This window comes from Camelina sativa, chromosome 11, assembly GCF_030686135.1.
Source record: "Camelina sativa cultivar CO46 ecotype springtype chromosome 11, ASM3068613v1".
Lineage (NCBI taxonomy): Eukaryota > Viridiplantae > Streptophyta > Magnoliopsida > Brassicales > Brassicaceae > Camelina > Camelina sativa.
The window spans coordinates 14,580,806-14,600,872 of record NC_141890.1 but is presented as its reverse complement, the minus strand read 5'-3'; the positions used below and the strand labels follow the sequence as shown (position 1 = coordinate 14,600,872).

The 20,067-nt window shown below is 35.7% G+C and overlaps 3 protein-coding genes across 5 annotated transcripts; 2 read left to right on the top strand and 1 right to left on the bottom strand.

Moving 5' to 3' along the window:
• The first annotated feature begins 3,921 nt into the window (after positions 1 to 3,921).
• On the top strand, positions 3,922 to 9,731 carry LOC104723511 (calmodulin-binding transcription activator 5-like). 2 transcript variants are annotated; one of them, XM_087471316.1, is made up of 13 exons: positions 3,922 to 4,536; positions 5,080 to 5,205; positions 5,351 to 5,466; positions 5,572 to 5,660; positions 5,783 to 5,828; positions 6,006 to 6,120; positions 6,273 to 6,401; positions 6,545 to 6,603; positions 6,686 to 7,102; positions 7,480 to 8,180; positions 8,282 to 8,831; positions 8,941 to 9,237; positions 9,341 to 9,731. In XM_087471316.1, exons 1-13 carry the CDS (start codon positions 4,473 to 4,475, stop codon positions 9,392 to 9,394), a joined length of 2,763 nt encoding a protein of 920 aa, XP_087327442.1. In that variant the 5' UTR covers positions 3,922 to 4,472; the 3' UTR covers positions 9,395 to 9,731. The 2 variants fall into 2 exon arrangements, with proteins under 2 accessions (XP_087327442.1, XP_087327443.1); XM_087471317.1 differs by having other exon boundaries at positions 3,923 to 4,536; positions 6,282 to 6,401.
• On the bottom strand, positions 9,700 to 13,587 carry LOC104723512 (dihydrolipoyl dehydrogenase 2, chloroplastic-like). The gene is made up of 15 exons (XM_087471318.1): positions 13,139 to 13,587; positions 12,689 to 12,835; positions 12,446 to 12,580; positions 12,244 to 12,346; positions 12,007 to 12,131; positions 11,694 to 11,819; positions 11,524 to 11,604; positions 11,190 to 11,252; positions 11,003 to 11,077; positions 10,840 to 10,918; positions 10,625 to 10,725; positions 10,424 to 10,537; positions 10,228 to 10,341; positions 10,060 to 10,131; positions 9,700 to 9,977 (listed from the first exon to the last, which is right to left on the bottom strand). Exons 1-15 carry the CDS (start codon positions 13,445 to 13,447, stop codon positions 9,927 to 9,929), a joined length of 1,695 nt encoding a protein of 564 aa, XP_087327444.1. The 5' UTR covers positions 13,448 to 13,587; the 3' UTR covers positions 9,700 to 9,926.
• A 175-nt stretch (positions 13,588 to 13,762) lies between these two features.
• On the top strand, positions 13,763 to 15,222 carry LOC104723509 (outer envelope pore protein 16-2, chloroplastic-like). 2 transcript variants are annotated; one of them, XM_010441894.3, is made up of 7 exons: positions 13,763 to 14,001; positions 14,102 to 14,153; positions 14,250 to 14,315; positions 14,411 to 14,439; positions 14,586 to 14,619; positions 14,715 to 14,785; positions 14,886 to 15,222. In XM_010441894.3, exons 1-7 carry the CDS (start codon positions 13,879 to 13,881, stop codon positions 15,030 to 15,032), a joined length of 522 nt encoding a protein of 173 aa, XP_010440196.1. In that variant the 5' UTR covers positions 13,763 to 13,878; the 3' UTR covers positions 15,033 to 15,222. The 2 variants fall into 2 exon arrangements, with proteins under 2 accessions (XP_010440196.1, XP_010440195.1); XM_010441893.3 differs by having other exon boundaries at positions 13,798 to 14,001; positions 14,244 to 14,315.
• The last annotated feature ends 4,845 nt before the right edge of the window (positions 15,223 to 20,067 follow it).

Genomic DNA, 20,067 nt, shown 5'->3' with positions numbered 1-20,067 from the left:
TCTAGACAATGCTGGTGAATTTACATCCCAAGCGTTTAATGAAGACTGTATGTCCATGGGGTGAGTGTGGAACATCCTGTGGCACATTTCCACACACAAAATGGATTAGCTGAATCTTTTATTAAACGTATTCAATTGATTGCTCGGCCATTGCTTATGAGGTCGAAGCTTCCTGTGTCGGCTTGGGGACACGCAATATTACATGCAGCTGAGCTTATACGCATCAGGCCATCTAGTGAACATAAGTATTCACCATCCCAATTATTAACGGGTCATGAGCCAGACATATCCCATCTCAAAACATTCGGGTGTGCCGTTTATGTACTGATTGCTCCACCACAAAGAACTAAGATGGGACCTCAAAAGAGGATGGGAATATATGTTGGATATGATTCTCCCACCATTATTAAGTATCTTGAGCCAACTACGGGTGATTTATTTAAGGCCAAATACGCGGATTGTCAGTTTGCTGAATCCGAATTTCCTATGTTGGGTGGAGAGAATAACAATCTGGTCAAAGAGATATCATGGAATCAAACATCCTTAAATTGGCAAGATCCTCGGACTCTAGCATGTGATGCAGAGGTCCAAAAGATTATACATTTGCAAAAGCTAGCTATTCAATTGCCAGATTCCTTTGCTGACCCAAAGAGAGTAACGAAATCGTACATACCAGCTTGTAATGCACCAGTACGTATTGATGTTCAGAAGGAACACAATAATCAAGTTGCTACAGAGTCTAAGGCCCGTTTGAAACTTGATATACCATTAGGTTCCAAAGATAAGAACCCTCAGAAATCTAAGAAAGGTGCAAAACAAACTAAGATTAAGGAAATTATAGACATGGCCGCGGCAAATCCTAAGGTACCGAATGAGGTTTGGGACGCTGAACCTCAAGGTCCTGAAGGTGTTGATAATAATGAGATATCAATCAATTATATCATGTCTGGAATACAATGGAACCGAAATGATGTCGACATCGATGAAATATTTGCATACAAGGTAGCACTTGAGATAAATAAGGATCATGAACCCACGTCTATATTAGAGTGCACTCAAAGTAAAGATTGGTTAAAATGGAAAGAAGCCATTGACGTGGAGTTAAACTCTTTAAAGAAGAGGAATGTGTTTGGTCTGAACACCATTCGATATAAAGCCAGTTGGACATAAGTGGGTCTTTGTAAGAAAGAGAAATGAGAATAATGAAATTGTGAGATATAAGGCACGGCTTGTAGCACAAGGATTCTCTCAAAGACCAGAAATAGATTATGAGGAGACATACTCCCCTGTGATGGATGCAACGGCTCTTAGATTTTTAATAAGTCTGGCTATAAGAGAAAAACTGGATTTGCGGTTAATGGATGTTGTAACCGTATATTTATATGGTCCACTGGAAAATGAAATTTATATGAGATTACCAGAGGGTATTGAGCTCAAAGATAAGAGTAGTTCTCGAGAAAAATACTGCATAAGGCTAGACAAATCTCTTTATGGACTGAAACAAAGTGGGCGAATGTGGTACAATAGGCTAAGTGAGTACCTAGCCAAGGAAGGCTATAAGAATGATCCCATCAGTCCATGTATTTTTATAAAGAAGTTTGCAAACAAAGGGTTTGTAATCATAGCAGTATATGTGGATGATTTGAATATCCTAGGAACCTCTGGGGAAATCGCCCAAACAATTGATTATCTCAAGAAAGAGTTTGAAATGAAAGACTTAGGCAAAACTAAGTTTTGTTTGGGATTGCAACTTGAGTACATAAATGATGGAATCCTTGTGCATCAAATGGCATATACTGAAAAGGTACTCAAGAGGTTTAATATGGACCAAGCTCACCCATTGACTAGCCCAATAGTTGTAAGGAGCCTTGATTTGGATAAAGATCCATTCGGTCCAAAGAAGGATGATGAAGAAGTTCTCGGTCCGGAAGTGCCATACCTCAGTGCTATAGGAGCGTTAATGTTCTTGGCTAGCCACACTAGACCAGACATATGTTTTACCGTGAACCTTCTAGCAAGATTTAGTTCTTGTCCGACCCAAAGGCACTGGAACGGTATCAAACATGTATTACGTTACCTACAAGGGACGACAGATTTGGGTTTATTTTATACTAACCATAACAAAGAAGGTTTAGTTGGTTTTGCTGATGCAGGCTACTTATCGGATCAACATAATTCAAAGTCTCAAACCGGCTATGTGTTTACACACGGTGGTACCGCGATTCCGTGGCGTTCTATGAAGCAAAGCATTGTGGCCACTTAATCCAATCACGCGGAGATTCTAGCAATTCACGAAGCCAGCCGTGTATGTGTTTGGTTGAGATCGATGATTCAACATGTCAGGACAGATTGTGGCATGGCCGACGATAAGGAAACAAAGTTATATATGAGGACAATACGGCTTGCATCGCACAGCTCAAGGAAGGGTACATTAAAGGAGATCAGACGAAGCACATCTTATCCAAGTTCTTCTTCACACAAGAACTACAAAAGGCCGGAGAAGTTCAAGTGGTACAAGTTCAATCATGCGACAACTCAGCCGATCTTTTCACCAAATCATTACCGACATCGACATTCAAGAAGCTCATGCACCATATTGGAATGCGGAGACTTAAGGACTTCTAGTGATGTTTAGAACAGGGGGAGTAATACGTGTTGTACTCTTTTTCCTTCACCATGGTTTTGTCCCACTAGGTTTTCCTGGCAAGGTTTTAATGAGGCAGCACTCCCAAACGCATTACGGATATCCTTTAGCATTGGCACAGTTATGTCATCCAAGTGAAAGTGTTGTAAAACATTTGGAATGGATTTCCATAACTGGCCCATACATATCCAAGACCATAATGGGCCATCGGCCATATTGTCTTAGTCTAAATTGATTTATGTTTAAGCTTTTGCTTACTATATATATGTAACCTCTAAACGATTAAATTAATAATAAAAAAAAAGAGAAACACAATTTTTATCTCTAACTTTTATAACATTTATTGATTATATATACTAGCTCTTAAAAAAACACACACACATCCAATATAATATTGTAACAAATCTTGTAAATCACAAAGGTCTGAAAAAATTATTAGTTAATCAGCGAAAAAAGCATATAAAAAAATACAAGCATGGAATATAGAAGTCGGCAAATGGTCAAACATTAGCTTAACTCGTAAGTCTAATCAATTTGGATAAATGGTGTCTAATCTTAGCAAACCGTAATAATTTGGGGGAGGGGGGGGGGGGGAATGAAATTAGTCCATATTTTCCTTTACCAAATTAAAGAATTTTGTATTTTCTTCTAAATTGGTGTAGACAAAAATTTAGTCGAAACTCCAGCGATAAAAACAAAAAAACTTAAAGAAAAAAACGAAAATTAAAAAAAAAAAAAAGCAAAATCTAAAACTCGAAAAAATGATGTATTCTTTAGTTTCTTTTCAAAGATAATAATTATTACAAATTTATTTATATATTTAGTAGAAAAATATGAACTGTCCGATTAAATGTTTTTTAAAATATATAATACTCCTTCCGGTTCAAAATGTAGAATGTTTTAACTAAAGCACGTAGATTAAGAAGTTTTTACTTTTAATAAGTTCAATCAATCAAAAATAATACTACATAATATAAAATACTAAACTAATCTAAAAGTTGCCTAAAAACTTGAAAACATCTTATATTATAAAATAAAAAACTTTTCTAAAACATTTTATATTTTGAAACGAATAAAGTATATTTTTGGTTTCTCTCTCGGACGAGAGTCCTCCTACTGTACATCGTATCTTTGATTAATTGTTAACTAATAAAAAGGATAAGTTCAGTAGATGGGATCCACTGCTTAGTTAAACCAGTACAATCGTGCCACGTCATTACTGTGTATAAGTTCGTCAGTCTCGGAAATTATAAAATGGTTCACATTAACTTTTTTGTAGGGATGCTATTTTTTTCACTTTAGGGAAATGGTTTTATTCACTTTGGCCTGCTCCTTTAATAAGTTTTCACATCTACCCATGGATTTCTCAGTTTTATCTGAAATGTTTTGTAGATATTGTAAAATTATGGTATATTTATGGGAAAATACCGTCAATTTATTTTGGAAGGGGTGTAATTTATGAATTAAGAAAAACAAAGTCTTATCGTTAAAGAAAAAAAAAGAAGACATTTTTATTTTTGTTTTTGTTTTATGCGAGTTAACGCATATAGTTCGGTTCCCATTGAATCGTCAACACATTAGAGATAAAATTTTACAGTATCTTTTAACAACTTTTATCTCTTACCAATTTTTTTTTTTTTTTTTAAATTAAATTTAAGGATTAGCTTAATTTTTTTTTGGAATTTTCTTTGTTTTTTTTCGTCTCTCTTTCTCTTTTTCATCGTTTTGCTAATTTTCTCAATTTCTGAGTTTGTTGACACAGTCTCTCCATCGACTTGTAATTTCACTTTCTTAGGGTTCATCGGAAGAGGATCATCGGAAAACGGAGATGGCCGGCGTTGGTTCCGGCAAGCTCATCGGATCGGAGATTCATGGATTCCATACTTTGCAAGGTTTTCTTCTTCTTCTTCTTCTTCTCTTTGCTGATTCAATCAATGTAAAACTAGTTTTATTTTACTGTTTTGTTTATGTGTTTTGTTCGTAAAAAAATTAGCACGCACGGACACGGCTTGGTCTGGGTTTTGATTGTCCGATTCCGTTTTCGCCTGGGGTTTTGTACTTTTTTTTTATATATAATACTCCGAATGCTCTTTTGATTCCTCGTGAAGCTATTGAACTAGAATTTGCAAGATAGTTGTAGAATTGAGGAGGTTCCTTGTGTTGTTGTTGATTTTAGTTACGAATTCATGGACATTTTTAGGGGAACTAAATGAGATAGAGCAGACTTTTTTTGATACCGAATGAATCAAAGCCCAGAGACTTTTCCTTACATGCCAATTTCTTGTTTTAAAGAAAACTGTTGATGAGAATGTCATCATCAGTATACTTGTCCGGTTTTAATTGTCAATATGGAAAACAAAATGAGATGCATACATGAGTTCCTTCTTAATGATTACTTGTCGGGTATTTGATAGTTTTGGGATTGTGTGTTGCAGATCTGGATATACAAACTATGTTGGATGAAGCTTACACTAGGTGGCTCCGTCCAAACGAGATCCATGCTCTTCTTTGTAATCATAAATTCTTCACCATCAACGTCAAACCAGTGAATTTGCCCAAAAGTAATCTTTTTTTTCTCCCTCCTCATGTTTCAAATTTTGTTCTTTTGGTTCTTCTGTACTTTTTTTTGGCATGTAAGATTTAATTAGAGATGCTTCCAAACTCTTAATCTGTCTGATTGTTTTTAACTATGTTCATATGTGGCAGGTGGTACAATTGTGTTGTTCGACCGGAAGATGTTGAGGAACTTTAGAAAGGATGGTCATAACTGGAAAAAGAAGAAGGATGGAAAAACAATTAAGGAAGCTCATGAACACCTAAAAGTGAGTTTCCTTTGACTTCATACCCCTGTGTTTTTTTCCCTCTATAGCTAATATATAAGTATGTTCCTTTGTGATCTCTAAATGTTATTATTCTTCCTTCTCCAGGTGGGTAACGAGGAAAGGATTCATGTTTACTATGCCCATGGCAATGATAACCCTACATTTGTGCGAAGGTGTTACTGGTTGTTGGATAAGTATGTCTCAACAAAAGACTATTCATTTGCTTTCTGAGGAAATTGTTTATTTAGATGCCTTCTTTCCCTCTGCTTTGTTTCTGAAGGTTATGAAATTAAATCACCTCTTCTTGTAATGGCAGGTCTCAGGAGCACATAGTTCTTGTTCACTATCGCGAGACACATGAGGTTTGTTATTTACCTGTCCCCAGCTTCTTTATCATGTTTTATTTTTATGTTAGAGGTGGTTATAGATTACGATGATGTATCTTTGTTGTCGGATAGAGTACAGCCTTCCTTTGGCAGATTTTATTTATAAAAGATAAATATCTGTTTGCTGCTCTCTGAGTAATTTTGGTTAAACAGGCTCAGGCAGCTCCAGCAACACCTGGAAACTCCTACTCAAGTTCGATCTCTGAACTATCACCAAAACTTGTGGCTGAAGATATCAATTCTGGTGTCCGTAATACTTGTAATACAGGTGAGAATGTGTCTCTTCATGATTTTGAGCTGTTACGATTTGGCGTATATTGGCAATTCTTTGGACATTCAAAACTTTTCATGTATATTAAAGTATGTTCTTCATTGGGAGATTTCTTAAAAGGGGGGAAATTAATCACTCTCTTTTTTAAGGGTTTGAAGTGCGCAGCAACAGTCTGGGTTCTAGAAATCATGAGATTAGGCTTCATGAGATCAATACGCTTGATTGGGATGAGCTTCTAGTACCAGCAGATATTAGCAACCAGTCTCATCCAACAGAAGGTACTTATGTTACTTGAGCTTATCTTATAAAACTTCCCATCCTTGACAAAAAGAATATCTGACTCTTGTAATAAAGAAGTCCAATGAGATGATGATGCTGAAAATACTTAAACATTTTCTTTATATTTGTTCTCTGTTTACAGAAGACATGCTATACTTCACAGAACAGCTCCAAACTGCACCTAGGGGATCTACAAAGCAGGTGAGTAAATGAAATTTTCCAACCTGCAAGTGGCTTTAGCTGTTTTTATGTTAACCATCTTGTCATCTTGTTCATTGTGCAGGGATATCATCTTGCAGGCTACAACGGATCAGTAGATATACCATCATACCCCGGTCTCGACGATCCTGTTTACCAAAATAATAACTCATGTGGTGCAGGAGAATTTTCTAATCAGCATGTGCACTGTGGAGTAGAGTCAAATCTACAGAGTAGGGATTCCAGTGCAACGGTTGCTGATCAACCAGGTGATGCTCTTAATAATGGTTTTGGAAGTCAGGATAGTTTTGGAAGGTGGGTGAACAACTTCATTAGTGACTCTCCTGGTTCCGTGGATGATCCTTCCCTTGAAGCTGTATATACACCTGGGCAGGAATCTTCTACTACTGCTGTATTCCATTCCCACTCTAACATACCGGAGCAAGTATTCAACATAACTGATGTTTCACCTGCCTGGGCCTTTTCGACAGAGAAAACAAAGGTTTGTATACCATTTTTTCTAGTATACCTTCTTGTTTTTTTATGCTGAAGGAAAAGAAAATAGTTTCACTCTTTAGACTTTGGTTTAAAAGGAAGAGGGTAATAAATTATCAAGAAAGTAACTCAAAGTCTGCCTATTAATAAAATAAGTGTGTCTCACTTTACTGCGTGTGTATTTGTTAAAATCTTATGCATCTCTTATTGCTAATTTATGAGTGGTATGTTTGCATAGTGTGATTCACAATATGAAACTTAGATAGGTAAATCACAACATTGTCAGACTGTCTCTACTTCATATTGCGTATGAAACCTACGTGTGAAGATCGAATAAGCATTCCTAGCTGAAAAATGCTGACCTTTTAGTCGTTAATTTTGCAGATTCTTGTAACTGGGTTCTTTCACGACAGCTTTCAACATTTTGGAAGATCAAACCTCTTCTGCATATGTGGAGAGTTACGTGTCCCCGCAGAATTTCTCCAGTTGGGGGTTTACCGTTGCTTCCTTCCCCCTCAATCTCCTGGGGTGGTGAACCTGTATCTGAGTGTTGATGGAAACAAGCCGGTCAGCCAATTATTCAGCTTTGAACACCGCTCAGTTCCAGTTATTGAAAAAGCTATCCCTCAAGACGACCAGCTATACAAGTGGGAAGAATTTGAATTCCAAGTCAGACTTGCTCATCTTCTGTTCACTTCTTCTAACAAAATCAGCGTTTTAACAAGTAAAATCTCACCTGATAATCTGCTAGAGGCTAAGAAACTCGCCAGCAGGACTTCCCATCTCTTGAACAGTTGGGCTTATTTAATGAAGTCAATCCAGGCGAATGAGGTGCCGTTTGATCAAGCGAGGGATCATCTCTTTGAGCTTACACTGAAAAATAGGCTGAAAGAGTGGCTTTTGGAGAAGGTCATCGAGAACCGTAACACTAAAGAATATGACTCTAAAGGCCTTGGAGTGATCCACCTCTGTGCCGTCCTAGGATACACTTGGTCGATCCTTCTCTTCTCCTGGGCAAATATATCATTGGATTTCCGTGATAAGCATGGTTGGACTGCTCTTCATTGGGCAGCATACTATGGAAGGTAAAACTAACTTGCATCTTTTAAGTAATACGAGATTTGCTAATGTTGTTTCCGTTTTATTTAATTTACTTCTTTACCAAGTTTTTTTTTTTTTTTAAAAGGGAGAAAATGGTGGCTGCTCTTCTGTCTGCTGGGGCAAGGCCAAACCTGGTGACAGACCCGACTAAAGAATTCCTCGGCGGTTGCACGGCGGCTGATCTGGCACAGCAGAAAGGTTATGAAGGTTTAGCTGCTTTTCTTGCTGAGAAATGTCTTGTAGCACAGTTCAAGGACATGCAAATGGCTGGAAACATCACTGGCAACCTTGAAACCATCAAGGCAGAGCAGGCGTCGAACCTAGGGAATTCCAATGAAGATGAGCAGAGCCTGAAGGACACTCTGGCGGCGTACAGAACCGCTGCAGAAGCGGCAGCGCGGATTCAGGGAGCGTTCAGGGAGCACGAGCTGAAAGTTAGGTCAAGCGCCGTTAGGTTTGCTAGCAAGGAAGAAGAAGCGAAAAACATAATAGCCGCGATGAAGATTCAGCACGCGTTCCGCAATTTCGAGGTTCGTAGGAAGATTGCAGCCGCTGCTCGGATTCAGTACAGGTTCCAAACATGGAAAATGAGGCGGGAGTTTCTGAACATGCGTAAAAAGGCAATTAGGATCCAGGTACACTAGCAAAAGCTGATGATCTATATAACGTCTTTAAGAAAAGAAACGAACGGTCTGCGAACTTGTAAAACTGCTCTGTGATTTTAAATATGGAAATGTTTCGCAGGCTGCGTTTAGAGGGTTCCAAGTAAGAAGGCAGTACCAGAAAATAACATGGTCGGTCGGAGTTCTTGAGAAGGCGATTCTGAGGTGGAGACTGAAGAGAAAAGGATTCAGAGGGCTTCAGGTTAGCCAACCTGAGGAGAAGGAAGGGGGTGAGGAGGTGGAGGATTTCTACAAGACAAGCCAGAAACAAGCAGAGGAACGGCTGGAGAGGTCAGTGGTTAAAGTCCAGGCCATGTTCCGGTCCAAGAAGGCTCAGCAAGATTACAGAAGGATGAAACTGGTTCATGAAGAAGCTCAGGTGGAAATCACTTTTACTTCTTTCTGTTTTCTTTCAACTCAATTCATGTATTTCCATATTCACGTATAAAATTTTGATGATTAATTTATGTAACGTGATACAGCTGGAGTATGATGGGATGCAAGAACTTGATCAAATGGCTATGGAGGAGAGCTGAATGCAACAACAATGAAGAGGAGGTGGGAGCAGTGTGGTGGAACTGTAAATTTGTGTAAATGACGAGGGGCAATTTCGACCTTATAGAAGCTGTTTTCAAAAAGTTTCAAAAGGGTAATGTGGTAAATCGAGCCTGGAGCTGGGAGATCTTCCATAGAGCGTCTTGTCGTTAGTAATTTTCTTTTGCTTTGTGGGATTTGTAAAGTAGTCTTGTATTGCTGCTGTGTTCTGTGACTTTTGTGAGATTTGACGCTAAAAAGCTAAAACGTTTTTTAGTTTGTCTATTAAATTCTTTTCTATTTTGGATTTCTGACTTATAATAAAATATATTTCAATTATGTGTCTTAGTGTCTATCACAATCTGTTTCTTTTGTTCTTAAATCTAAGATACAATTTAAAGAAAAACATGAAACAAATATACGGGATGAAATGTGACACTCAATCTTTGTCCGTCGCTGAATATTGGTAAAGTACAAATGTCTTCTTCCACAAAACTTTTGTTACAGGCTGCTTTCAATCTTTTTTTTCTTTGTTTATACTGCAACTTTTACACTTTGTGCTGTTACTGAAGCTGGACTGTCAACCTGAAATTGAGATGAATAGGAGTTGGTTGCTTCTAAATCGTGATTTTATGTTGAGAATACGGATTTAGATTCTTGTATTTACCTTAGCTGCTTTAAATAGTTCATCAACAACTTCGGACAGCGTTGGATGTGCATGAACAGCAAGTTTAATTTCCTGCATTGTCATCACCAAAAGAAAAAAAAATCACAATCTAAAGACAGTGGGCAAAATCAGAGTCAGGTTGGTTTGCAGCCGTAGAGATATCATTACCTGAATGCGTGTTCCTAAAGCAATCGCGTTAGATGCTTCATGGATAAGATCTGCAGCATGCAGCCCAAATATATGTACTCCAAGGATTTCACCATTGTCAGGTCTGTATATCATCTGTGCACATAAAAGGCGTGTTCAGATATCTTCTCTGTAACTCGAGGACTGAACAACTTTCGATTTAGTTTCTTCTCTTTACCTTAGCAAGTCCTTCTCCTTCATTTTCGGCTAGGGCCTTTGTGTTTGCCTTGAAACTTGTTTTGGCAATACTTACTTTGAATCCCTCTTTCTCAGCTTTTTCTCTTGCTTGAGGCTGAAATTGCAAAGATATCCAACATTAAAGGTTACGGTTATACACCTTATTTTAAATCACCAATCCACTAAGGGTGTCTAGAGTTACCTCTGTCAATCCCACCATGCTGATTTCAGGATGAGTAAAACAAGCAGCTGGGATGCTAAGATGATTAAGCACATGATCTGTACCTGTGACTTGCTCCACCACTAACCAACACAAGTAGATGCACAGAGTTTAATAAGTGGCCAATCAAACATAGTAAAGTGTAAAAGAGGGCAAAACACGGATGCATTAATAGTGGAATCTTGATTATCATTTACCAGAAATTCCTTGGGCACTGGCTGCATGAGCGAGCATCAATTTACCATTGGCATCACCAATGCAGTACAAGTGTGGTACCTATCAACCAAGAGTGACTCGGTGCATAAAAAAAAAATTGACTGCTCCTAAGAATTAAGGTGTACATATTAAATTATCACTAACCAGCTTTCCATTTCCATCGATAACACGCATTCGCTCATCAACTGGTATAAAACCTCTCTGTGTCTCAACATTGATCTGTGTGGAAATATAGCTTTAATGTTATTTCTTTCACAACCTAATAAGCTCCTTGATGGAGCAAAAAGAAAAATAGTATTCATATAGGATGCCTTTTAATGTCGATTCATACATTTTCTAGGCCAAGTCCATTGGTGAATGGAGCTCTTCCAGTAGCAATTAGAGCAGCGTCCACCTTGAAAAAGGAACATAAGGTCACACTTCCAGTGCAGAAAAAAGCACAAAACTAAAAGTTCCAATTGTGATGGAAATCAAAGACGTTTCTGTTCTCTTTTTGGCAATCCCTGGCTAAGCAACGCAAGTATGCATGTCTTAATTTATAGACTTCCCACGTGGGAATAGTAAAAGCGTCACAACATTGTGGTGAGAAGCAGAATAGTCATCACATAACTGGACAATTATTCTCTTTTGTAGGATTTCAGATAGCTGCACAAACATTTTCTTACCTCCAAAGTATCTTTGGGTTCCTTGGTTTTGGCATCAATAAGCTCAATCATCACGGGTTTTCCATCCTTTGCTGGAGTGATCTGTAAAAAAGATTTAAAAAGAAAAAAAAGTTCCATAAATCCTCAGTATAAGGATGAAAATTAACTTAGAATGAGTCAAAAAGGCTTACTTTGCTTGCAAACACTCCAGTATGATAGTCAATCTTTCTTGGGTTAATCAGAACCCTTTGAGCCAGCTTACTGATCTCAGGATCAAATCCAGGCATCAGCTGATCCAGCGCCTCAATAAAAGTTACCTGCAAAAAGAGTTATCCTGAGACTTCCTGGGGTTTGTAGGTGCATTGCAACCCTGAAGTAAGCAGAACATAGCAATAGAAATACCAATAGAGCAGAATCTTAAGAGCCTTTTGTTACTATTGAAAGAAAACAAAAACCTCACACTATTATACCAATGCAATCATTAATACAAAATCAAAATGTTACCTCACTTCCAAGGGCCGTGTAAACGTCACTGAACTCAAGACCGATATAACCACTTCCTACTATCGCAATCCAGTCAGGAACGGACTCCAATTTCAATGCATGGTCACTTGTGATAACAGTCTTTCCTGCATCACAATATATAAGGATCATTAGGGTAGTTGCTATATCGAAAGAGATGTAAAGTATTGGTTTTTGAGGCTTCTCCCTGGCTTATACATGTTAAAACAAAACACATACCATCAACTTCAATTCCTTTTGGGACAAACGGTACAGATCCAGTTGCAATGATTATATCTTTTCCGGTGATAATATCGTCACCATATTTAACCTTTTGTGGTCCCTGCAGAAGTGCACAGAAGACTAAAGAGTATTAGGATCACCAAATAACGATGATATCATGTGGAATTAGTTGGTCAACAAAAGACAATAACATACTGACCAGAACAGAACCAAACCCTGTCAATATGTCAACACCAAGTGCCTTCATAGAATTGGTGAGATTATTCCTAATTTTGGTAGCCAGGTTACTTGCATGGTCAGCCACACCCTGACGGTCATAACCGGCAGCAGAAACCTATTATCCAGGGGAGACAATGGAGCTAGAGTCAAGGCCAGGGAGATAATACTTAACAATTATTTGACATCAACTTGAGCGATTGCATTTGACAGCAGTTCATACTACCTGCAGACCAAAGGCCTTCATGTGATGTTCATTCTGTAGTTCCCGCATCCTACCACTAACAGCAAGGAGAGCTTTGGAAGGCACACAGCCTCTGTTAACGCAAGTCCCTCCAACAACATCTCCTTCAACGATGGCAGTTTTGAGTCCCTATACAACGTTAGCAAAACAACAAATTCACCTGATGAGATCATGAGCACTAGAAAGAAAACACAGTAATTAGATAGTAAGTCATCCTATCATCATCCTTGTACCGTTTCAATCAAACAAAGCATATGATTCCACTATCAAGCAAATTTCCAAATTTTTCCGGCTCAATTGAGAAAGAGTGTACCAGAAATGTTAGTAAGAGCATCAAATTGGCATGTCCAAGAATTACAAGAACAATTCGATTCGTGTTCTGACATTTAAGGTATCTCAATCAGAAATTGTAATCCTAATTAGAAAGAAGACCTTCTCAACGGCGTGCAATGCAGCTCCATGGCCGCCAACTCCAGCTCCGATAATGATCAAATCATAATCGAACGATTTCGACGGAGCTCCATTTCCAGCTGATGCGGTGATTTCGATCCTCCTACTCTGAATTTGAAAACGGCACGAAGTCAATTGCTTCGACGAAGAGAAACCAACCGCTTCTCGACGGAGTCCACAGAACCGGAGATTCCTCGGCGTAAAGGAAGGAGCTGCGTTGGACGAACAAAGCGGACGGTTCGCTAAAGGAAGAGATGATTGAGAGAAGGAGAGAGAGAGAGCCGATTGCATTGTGTTAGATAGAGAACGTGAGTGAGAGATCTGTAGGGAGAGAGAGAGAGAGAGAGAGAGGAGTGACGGAGATGACAAGTAGTGGAAGTCTCACTCCGACGAGCGGAGGCGGAGATATCAAAGCGGAGAAGACACGTGGCATGTTTCTCGTCTTTAAACCGGAGATTTCAAAATTCCCGGTTTATCATAATATCTACCGGTTCATTGGGCCTTGATTTTAATTTCTCGGTCTGTCTGACGTTGATCTAGTGAGTGCCACGTGGGGAAGGAGAACGTTGAACAGTTCAAACGGCAGACTCCGACACGTGTCGAAATAACTCTGTTCAGTTCCACATACTTCTCCTTACTTGTTGTCGAAGAGAGAAGTATTAACAGATCAAAAAAGATAAGAGAAAGCAAGAAAGATAAAGTGAAGAAAAGAGCAAAGAAAAATGGAGAAGGGTGAAGGAAGAATTGTAATGGATGAGATAAGAAGCTTTGAGAAGGCACACTTGTTCGATCTTGGTCATCCTCTTCTCAACCGTATCGCTGATTCCTTCGTCAAAGCCGCCGGAGTAAGTTTTCGTTTCATTTCTTTCCATTTTACCGATAGTATATGTATGTTACGTTACGTGCCTAGTAAAGACATATAGCTAACATGGATTAATTATGAAGGTGGGAGCTTTACAAGCCGTGTCGAGGGAAGCTTACTTTACGGTGGTTGAGGGTAAGAACCACTCCGACGAGTTTTTTTGTTCCTTATAATTTATATGTACCAAAAATATATAATATATGAGTCGAAAATTAATAAAAATAGGGGCAGGGTTTGACTCGAACAACGTCGGTCCACCGTCCGAGAACAAGAAACATAGGTTCCCTAATCTCAGAGGTCCGTTTTGTTTGTATAGTATTTGGTTTCTGATCTTATGTAATAAGCTTTGTGTAATGATAGTAATGTTTAACGATCGTTGTTATTATTATTAGGGGAAAGCAGCAAATCTCTTGATGCACTGGTGAGTTTATTAACCCTTTTGATATGATCGTCAAATGTTCATCTAGACGGACGTGAGCTAGTGTATCCATACGAGTTAAATGCAAACATGACACGTTAGGTTTCTTGTTAGTTTACTGAACTTGTTTAAATTTGGTTGGCCTCTAGGTGAAGAACACAGGAAAAGAGTCTCTCCAATGGGGTGAGTTTATATATATACGTATATTTTTAAATTAATGTTTCAAGTTTTAACGTCGGAAAGAGATTAAGGTTTGGATATTGATGTGGGAATTGTAGGGCTAGCAGCTGGGTTGTACTCAGGTATCACTTACGGTATGAAGGAGGTTCGTGGAGGAGCTCATGATTGGGTTAGTCAAATTAATTTATTTGGTATTGTTTCATCAATAAACAGATGATTAACATGTTCTTTAATTGATTTGTAATCGTATATATGTATGTGTATCACAGAGGAACAGCGCGGTGGCTGGAGTATTGACAGGAGCGGCAATGGCTATGACGATCTCGGATAGGACAAGCCATGAGCAAGTGGTCCAGTCTGCTCTCACCGGAGCAGCCATTTCCACAGCTGCTAATCTCCTTTCTAGCGTTTTCTAGATGATTTTCATTAGAAGCTTTTAGTTACAAGGGTTGTTTTTATTTTGTATCAGTTATGTCTCTTTTAGAAGGAAAAAAAAAAGAAAAAACAAATTCTCTAATGGTCTACTAAGACTTTTTGTTTTGAAAGTTGAAACTCCAAAAGCCAGAGATCGATTCTCCATCCTTCAAGAATATTTACTTTGGAATCTATCTTTTTGTCCAAGATTTTTTTTTTTTTTTTTTTTTTCTCTTTTCCAAGATGATCTTGTCCAATTTGAATAAAAATTCGGGTCCTGTGGGACTAGACAAGAACCCGTGAGGGTGAGGCCGCAATCGATCGTTGGAAGTATTTGCTCGCTTATTTATGACTAAATGATATTTTGTATGGAAGTGAAAATATTTTCTTCTCTGCTCCGGATTGAGAAATGTAATCGAAATGTCTTAAAATGTAAAAAGAGAAAAATGGTCATTCTAAAATTTTTCAAATCTTTGTCCGGTTCACAAAAGGCTTGGATTATCACATATTCGGGAAGGAGTTTATAGTCAGTCGGATGGTAATAATATGAGGCATGCAGTAGAAGCGTAGTCCCAATGAAACGGCCATACAGAATATGTAGAACCAAAATAAATGACATAGAAGGAGATAAGGTGTGGTTTGCATCTAATTAAAAATAGTTAATGGGTTGGTGTCACTTGTGTCAGTCATGATTTTTAGGAAGGTTAAAATAGTTTTAAATTTGGAGAGAGATTGGTCGGGGTTGTTAAAATTGTGTAGTTTCCATGTTGAGTGGCCAGTCTCCTCTATAACTTTGATGATGTTAATTAGCTTGTGTTTATGAATTTATGATCACTATCGTCCTTTTATATTTTTTCTTCATTATTCTCAGTTAAGAATTAAAGCCATGCTCGATGAAACATATCGTAAATAAGGAGTATTTAATTTGTTATATATAAGGAGTACATGTTATGCATTCTTCTTCTCCATATATTAGGCAAATAAATAAGGAAAATTGTTTCAGTTTCTTCCATTTTATGATACAAGAAAAGGACAAATTTATAGACTGGTCCATGGGAGTGTGATTAAGAAAGGTCAATGCGTAGATAGTTTCACTTTTAATTATGTAGACAGCAACTTTGATAGCAAATCCAAATCATAAATAAAAAGGAAAACAAAATTTCACACACACACACATATATATATACATATGTATATATATATATATTATCAAAATATATTTTGGACTAATAAAATAACATATTATCGGATGAAAGAAAACTGTGTTTCATGTGCTCCATTTTGAGCAAGCCTTAAACACAATGCAAGGCAACATATGTCCGGATAAAAGTGCTCTACGCAAAGTAAAAAAAAAATGTTATTTGTTTAAAATTAACGGGATTTTGTTTTTCCATAATTTGTGATAAAGTTGTAATCGACCATAAGTTATGTATCTACAAAAATTACGTTACCTATCTAATTACTGAAAATTTTAAAGTTAGGTGGCGCATATATTCTCTAATCACCTTTGATGTATCTTCAAATGTACTACTCTATATTTTTGTTAGTACAGTAAAGAAAATATAAATTTTTCTTTTTGTTTTGGAAAAAGGGTTTAAAATAGAAACACTGCAAACAATTATACTATGTGTAAATATATATTTTTATTTATTTAGTTATTGGATTTTGATGGGAATTTTGGACAGTAATTAAAATCATTGGGTTTTGATGCAAATACGCATGCGGATGAAAAGCTATCAGACTTCGGGTGACACGAAGTATAACAGTCATTGATAACCAATAGATATTATAGATTGGTGAAGATTGGATTTGGATACACTTAAACATTAACCCCACCGAGGATATAAGATTTACACAACTGAACGACAACAAAACCATTGTATAGTCTGGTTATTAATAAATTTTCTGACCTATAAACCCCGTCAAAAACCGATTAACAAGAGTTTTGACCATCCAAATAAAGTGGGAGCTGATGTCAAACAAAATTAATATAAAGTCGGAGCTTTAAGATCATTTAGTGATACAAAGACAAGCAGAAAAAGCAATGTTACAAAACATTACTGATTAATTTACTACTAGACTAAAAGGAACTGAACAACCAGTTAAGTGGATGTTCACGTACGTACCAGAAATAGGAAATGTACGTTATTGGACACTCTAATGTCATAATGTGTAACAAAAAAATTTAAAAACAATAAAGTTCGACTACCATTTTAGTGTCTGCATAATATCGAGTCTAGAAAAAATCGTGGATTAATGTCTCATTTCGGAAACATTTCTTTTGGGCATTTTGGATCGAATAAACAAAATTTTAAAATAAGCCGCGCACTAACGCATACCATGATACCAAACTCTTATAATACCAGAGCACGAGTTGAAATTCATTTTATTTATATTATAATTTTTATATATAATATAACTTATGTAATTGTTTTTAAAAACTTTTTTAATAAAATATTATGCAATAAAATCATATCCTAAATATAATGACTTGAAAAAATATATATTTTATAAATTTTATATTGTTAATGATTCTAGATAAGTATCCAGGACCGACGCAGTAGATTCTCATGCCTAAAGCAAATTTTTTTTTTGAACTCTCTGAAAACAAAAGTAAAATGAAAACATTTTTCATTTAAGACTTCTAAAGAGGTGTTAACCACTACACCACAACCCAATTTTGAAAATTGATGCCCTTAAAACTTATATATTTTCGTGATGCTTAAAACACCAGCTTCACGGGTTTTAGCCACGAGCCGGGTCTGTAAGTACCCGTGCTATAACACTGATTCAATTTTATTTTATACAAAATTTTGTATATTTTCTATTTTAAAATATAATTTTAATATGTTGTATTAGTTTATGTACGTGAAGTTATTTCAACAATGTATATTCTACATCATGACTTGAATGTCATTATAAGACATAATTTTGTGAATTTGGTTTTTAAAAAGCGAGTTATTATATTATGAGTAATTTAATATATTGTTATATTTTTTGTTTTAATATACTTAGTTTTTTGAAATTCTTTCATATTATAGTGACATATTAAACCAATTTAGAGTGTTTATAGTTTCTAACTTTTATATCAAGTTTCAACATTTTAAAAAAATTTCAAAATAATTTATTTAAACTTTATTATATTAAATAAAATTAGAAAACTCAACAAAAAGTATGAAATTGAATTGAAATATTCAAATTTCGACTCGTTACTCAGTAAATTTTTTAATTCAATAGATATTCTTTTTAAAGAATAATATTACTAAAACTTGAATATTTTATAGATTGATCATTTATATTTGTTTTAAAAAATTCAACTTATGGTATATCAGGAAATAAAACTATTTTTTAATTATAAGAAATAATTTAATAATTTATTTGTTTCAAAAAATAGATTCATATATAAAAATGAAAGGTGACATATAATAATAATTAACAAATTAATATATTAAGTTAGATATCAAAAAAAATTATTTGATGAATAATTTAATAAAGGAACTTAATATGGTAAGTTAGATGATATCAAATGATTTTTTAGATATTCTCTTTAAGATTTTTGGAAACAATAAATCCATACTATACAAATAATATAAACTTAATATATAACCTATTTGTAACCAATTTATTAAAATTATATAGTTTACAAAATTATGTGTGTACTTTCATTTTATTATATAGAGGATATATATATATATATATATATATATATATATATATATATATTTTTATCAATCTATAACAACTTATCAACAAATATTTTAGCAAATTACAGGTAGTATTTTATTTAAGTCAACAGTAATGATAATATTTATATTGATATAAGAAAAATTAGAAAAAAGAGAGATATGAAGAGCGGAGATCACATGGATAGGAGAAGAAAAGGATCATATAAAAATCAAATCCCACCACCACCATTACCTTTCTTTTTTGCTTAATAAAAAAAGATTCTTCTTCTTCCATCCACATAATAATAATACAATAACACTCTCTTTGTTGACGTCTCACCTTCTCCTCCTCCTCCTCTTAATGTAATTAAATACATTAATCACCTTCTAATCTCTTATCTTTATCACTAACACATCTCTAATCTTGTTTTTTTTTGTTCTCTGTGCAGTTTCAGTTTGGTTTCTTGATTTTTATGTAACTGATTAACACATGGAGTTGATTTCTCCGTGTTATATATGAATTGAGTAAAAGATAATATATTAAGTAAAAGATATATATACAAGATAACAACACCCAACATAATATATGAATTGAGTAAAAGATTACACATGTAATATGAACTTCCATGTTGACAAGTGGCAAGACTCCCCGTTTTGAAGGTACAGAACTAATCAAGTAATTTTTAGCTAGAAAATAAAAAAAAAACTCCATTGGTTATATGGTGCATTTAAGTATACAAGTCATATTCTAATATGAGTACATTAAGCTGTTGATAACTATACAATCATCCTATTGATTTGGTGGTCTATATTTGAACTATGAGAAAAACAAACAACCACAAAAATGCTTAATTTTTTCATAACATATGCACAATATTTCTACAAAATAGCACACATATATAACATAGTCAAATTTCCAAACCTAACTATAATGATTGTATAAATTAATTGATTTTTAGTAAAATAATTAATACTATAAATTGTGACAACTACACTAAAATGCTAAACTGACTAAATCTTTAAGTTTTAATTCAAATTTTGGATGAAGTTTGGAATTTTTATTAGAGAGCAAAAAGGTAACTAAAATTTTGTTATGTCTGTTTATTACTTTAATATTTAAAATTATACATAAAACTAATGACTTTTAAGATATAACTAAAACTATACATAAAACTAGTAACTAATGTTTTAAAAGTAATTTGTCTAAATTCATGGAATTGGCTGAGAGTGTTTGACCAAAGCTAATGAAAGGTCTCGGCAGCCGTGGATCTATTGCGGGTTAGAAAGTTTTGAAGAATTTGACCAGGTCGTCAAGCCTTCACGAACAAGATGATCATCCAAAAAGTGGCATGTGTTGCTCATAACCAATCCT

Coding starts and splice junctions, on each gene's coding strand:
- LOC104723512 (XM_087471318.1), bottom strand. CDS start 13,447: ATGCAATCGGCTCTCTCTCTCTCCTTCTCTCAATCATCTCTTCCTTTA. Junction 12,581..12,688: donor TGAAGGCCTTTGGTCTGCAG/GTAGTATGAACT, acceptor CCTGGATAATAG/GTTTCTGCTGCCGGTTATGA. Junction 11,078..11,189: donor ATGGACTTGGCCTAGAAAAT/GTATGAATCGAC, acceptor ATTTCCACACAG/ATCAATGTTGAGACACAGAG.
- LOC104723509 (XM_010441893.3), top strand. CDS start 13,879: ATGGAGAAGGGTGAAGGAAGAATTGTAATGGATGAGATAAGAAGCTTT. Junction 14,620..14,714: donor AAAAGAGTCTCTCCAATGGG/GTGAGTTTATAT, acceptor TGGGAATTGTAG/GGCTAGCAGCTGGGTTGTAC. Junction 14,786..14,885: donor GTGGAGGAGCTCATGATTGG/GTTAGTCAAATT, acceptor TGTGTATCACAG/AGGAACAGCGCGGTGGCTGG.
- LOC104723511 (XM_087471316.1), top strand. CDS start 4,473: ATGGCCGGCGTTGGTTCCGGCAAGCTCATCGGATCGGAGATTCATGGA. Junction 5,206..5,350: donor ACCAGTGAATTTGCCCAAAA/GTAATCTTTTTT, acceptor CATATGTGGCAG/GTGGTACAATTGTGTTGTTC. Junction 6,121..6,272: donor CCGTAATACTTGTAATACAG/GTGAGAATGTGT, acceptor CTCTTTTTTAAG/GGTTTGAAGTGCGCAGCAAC.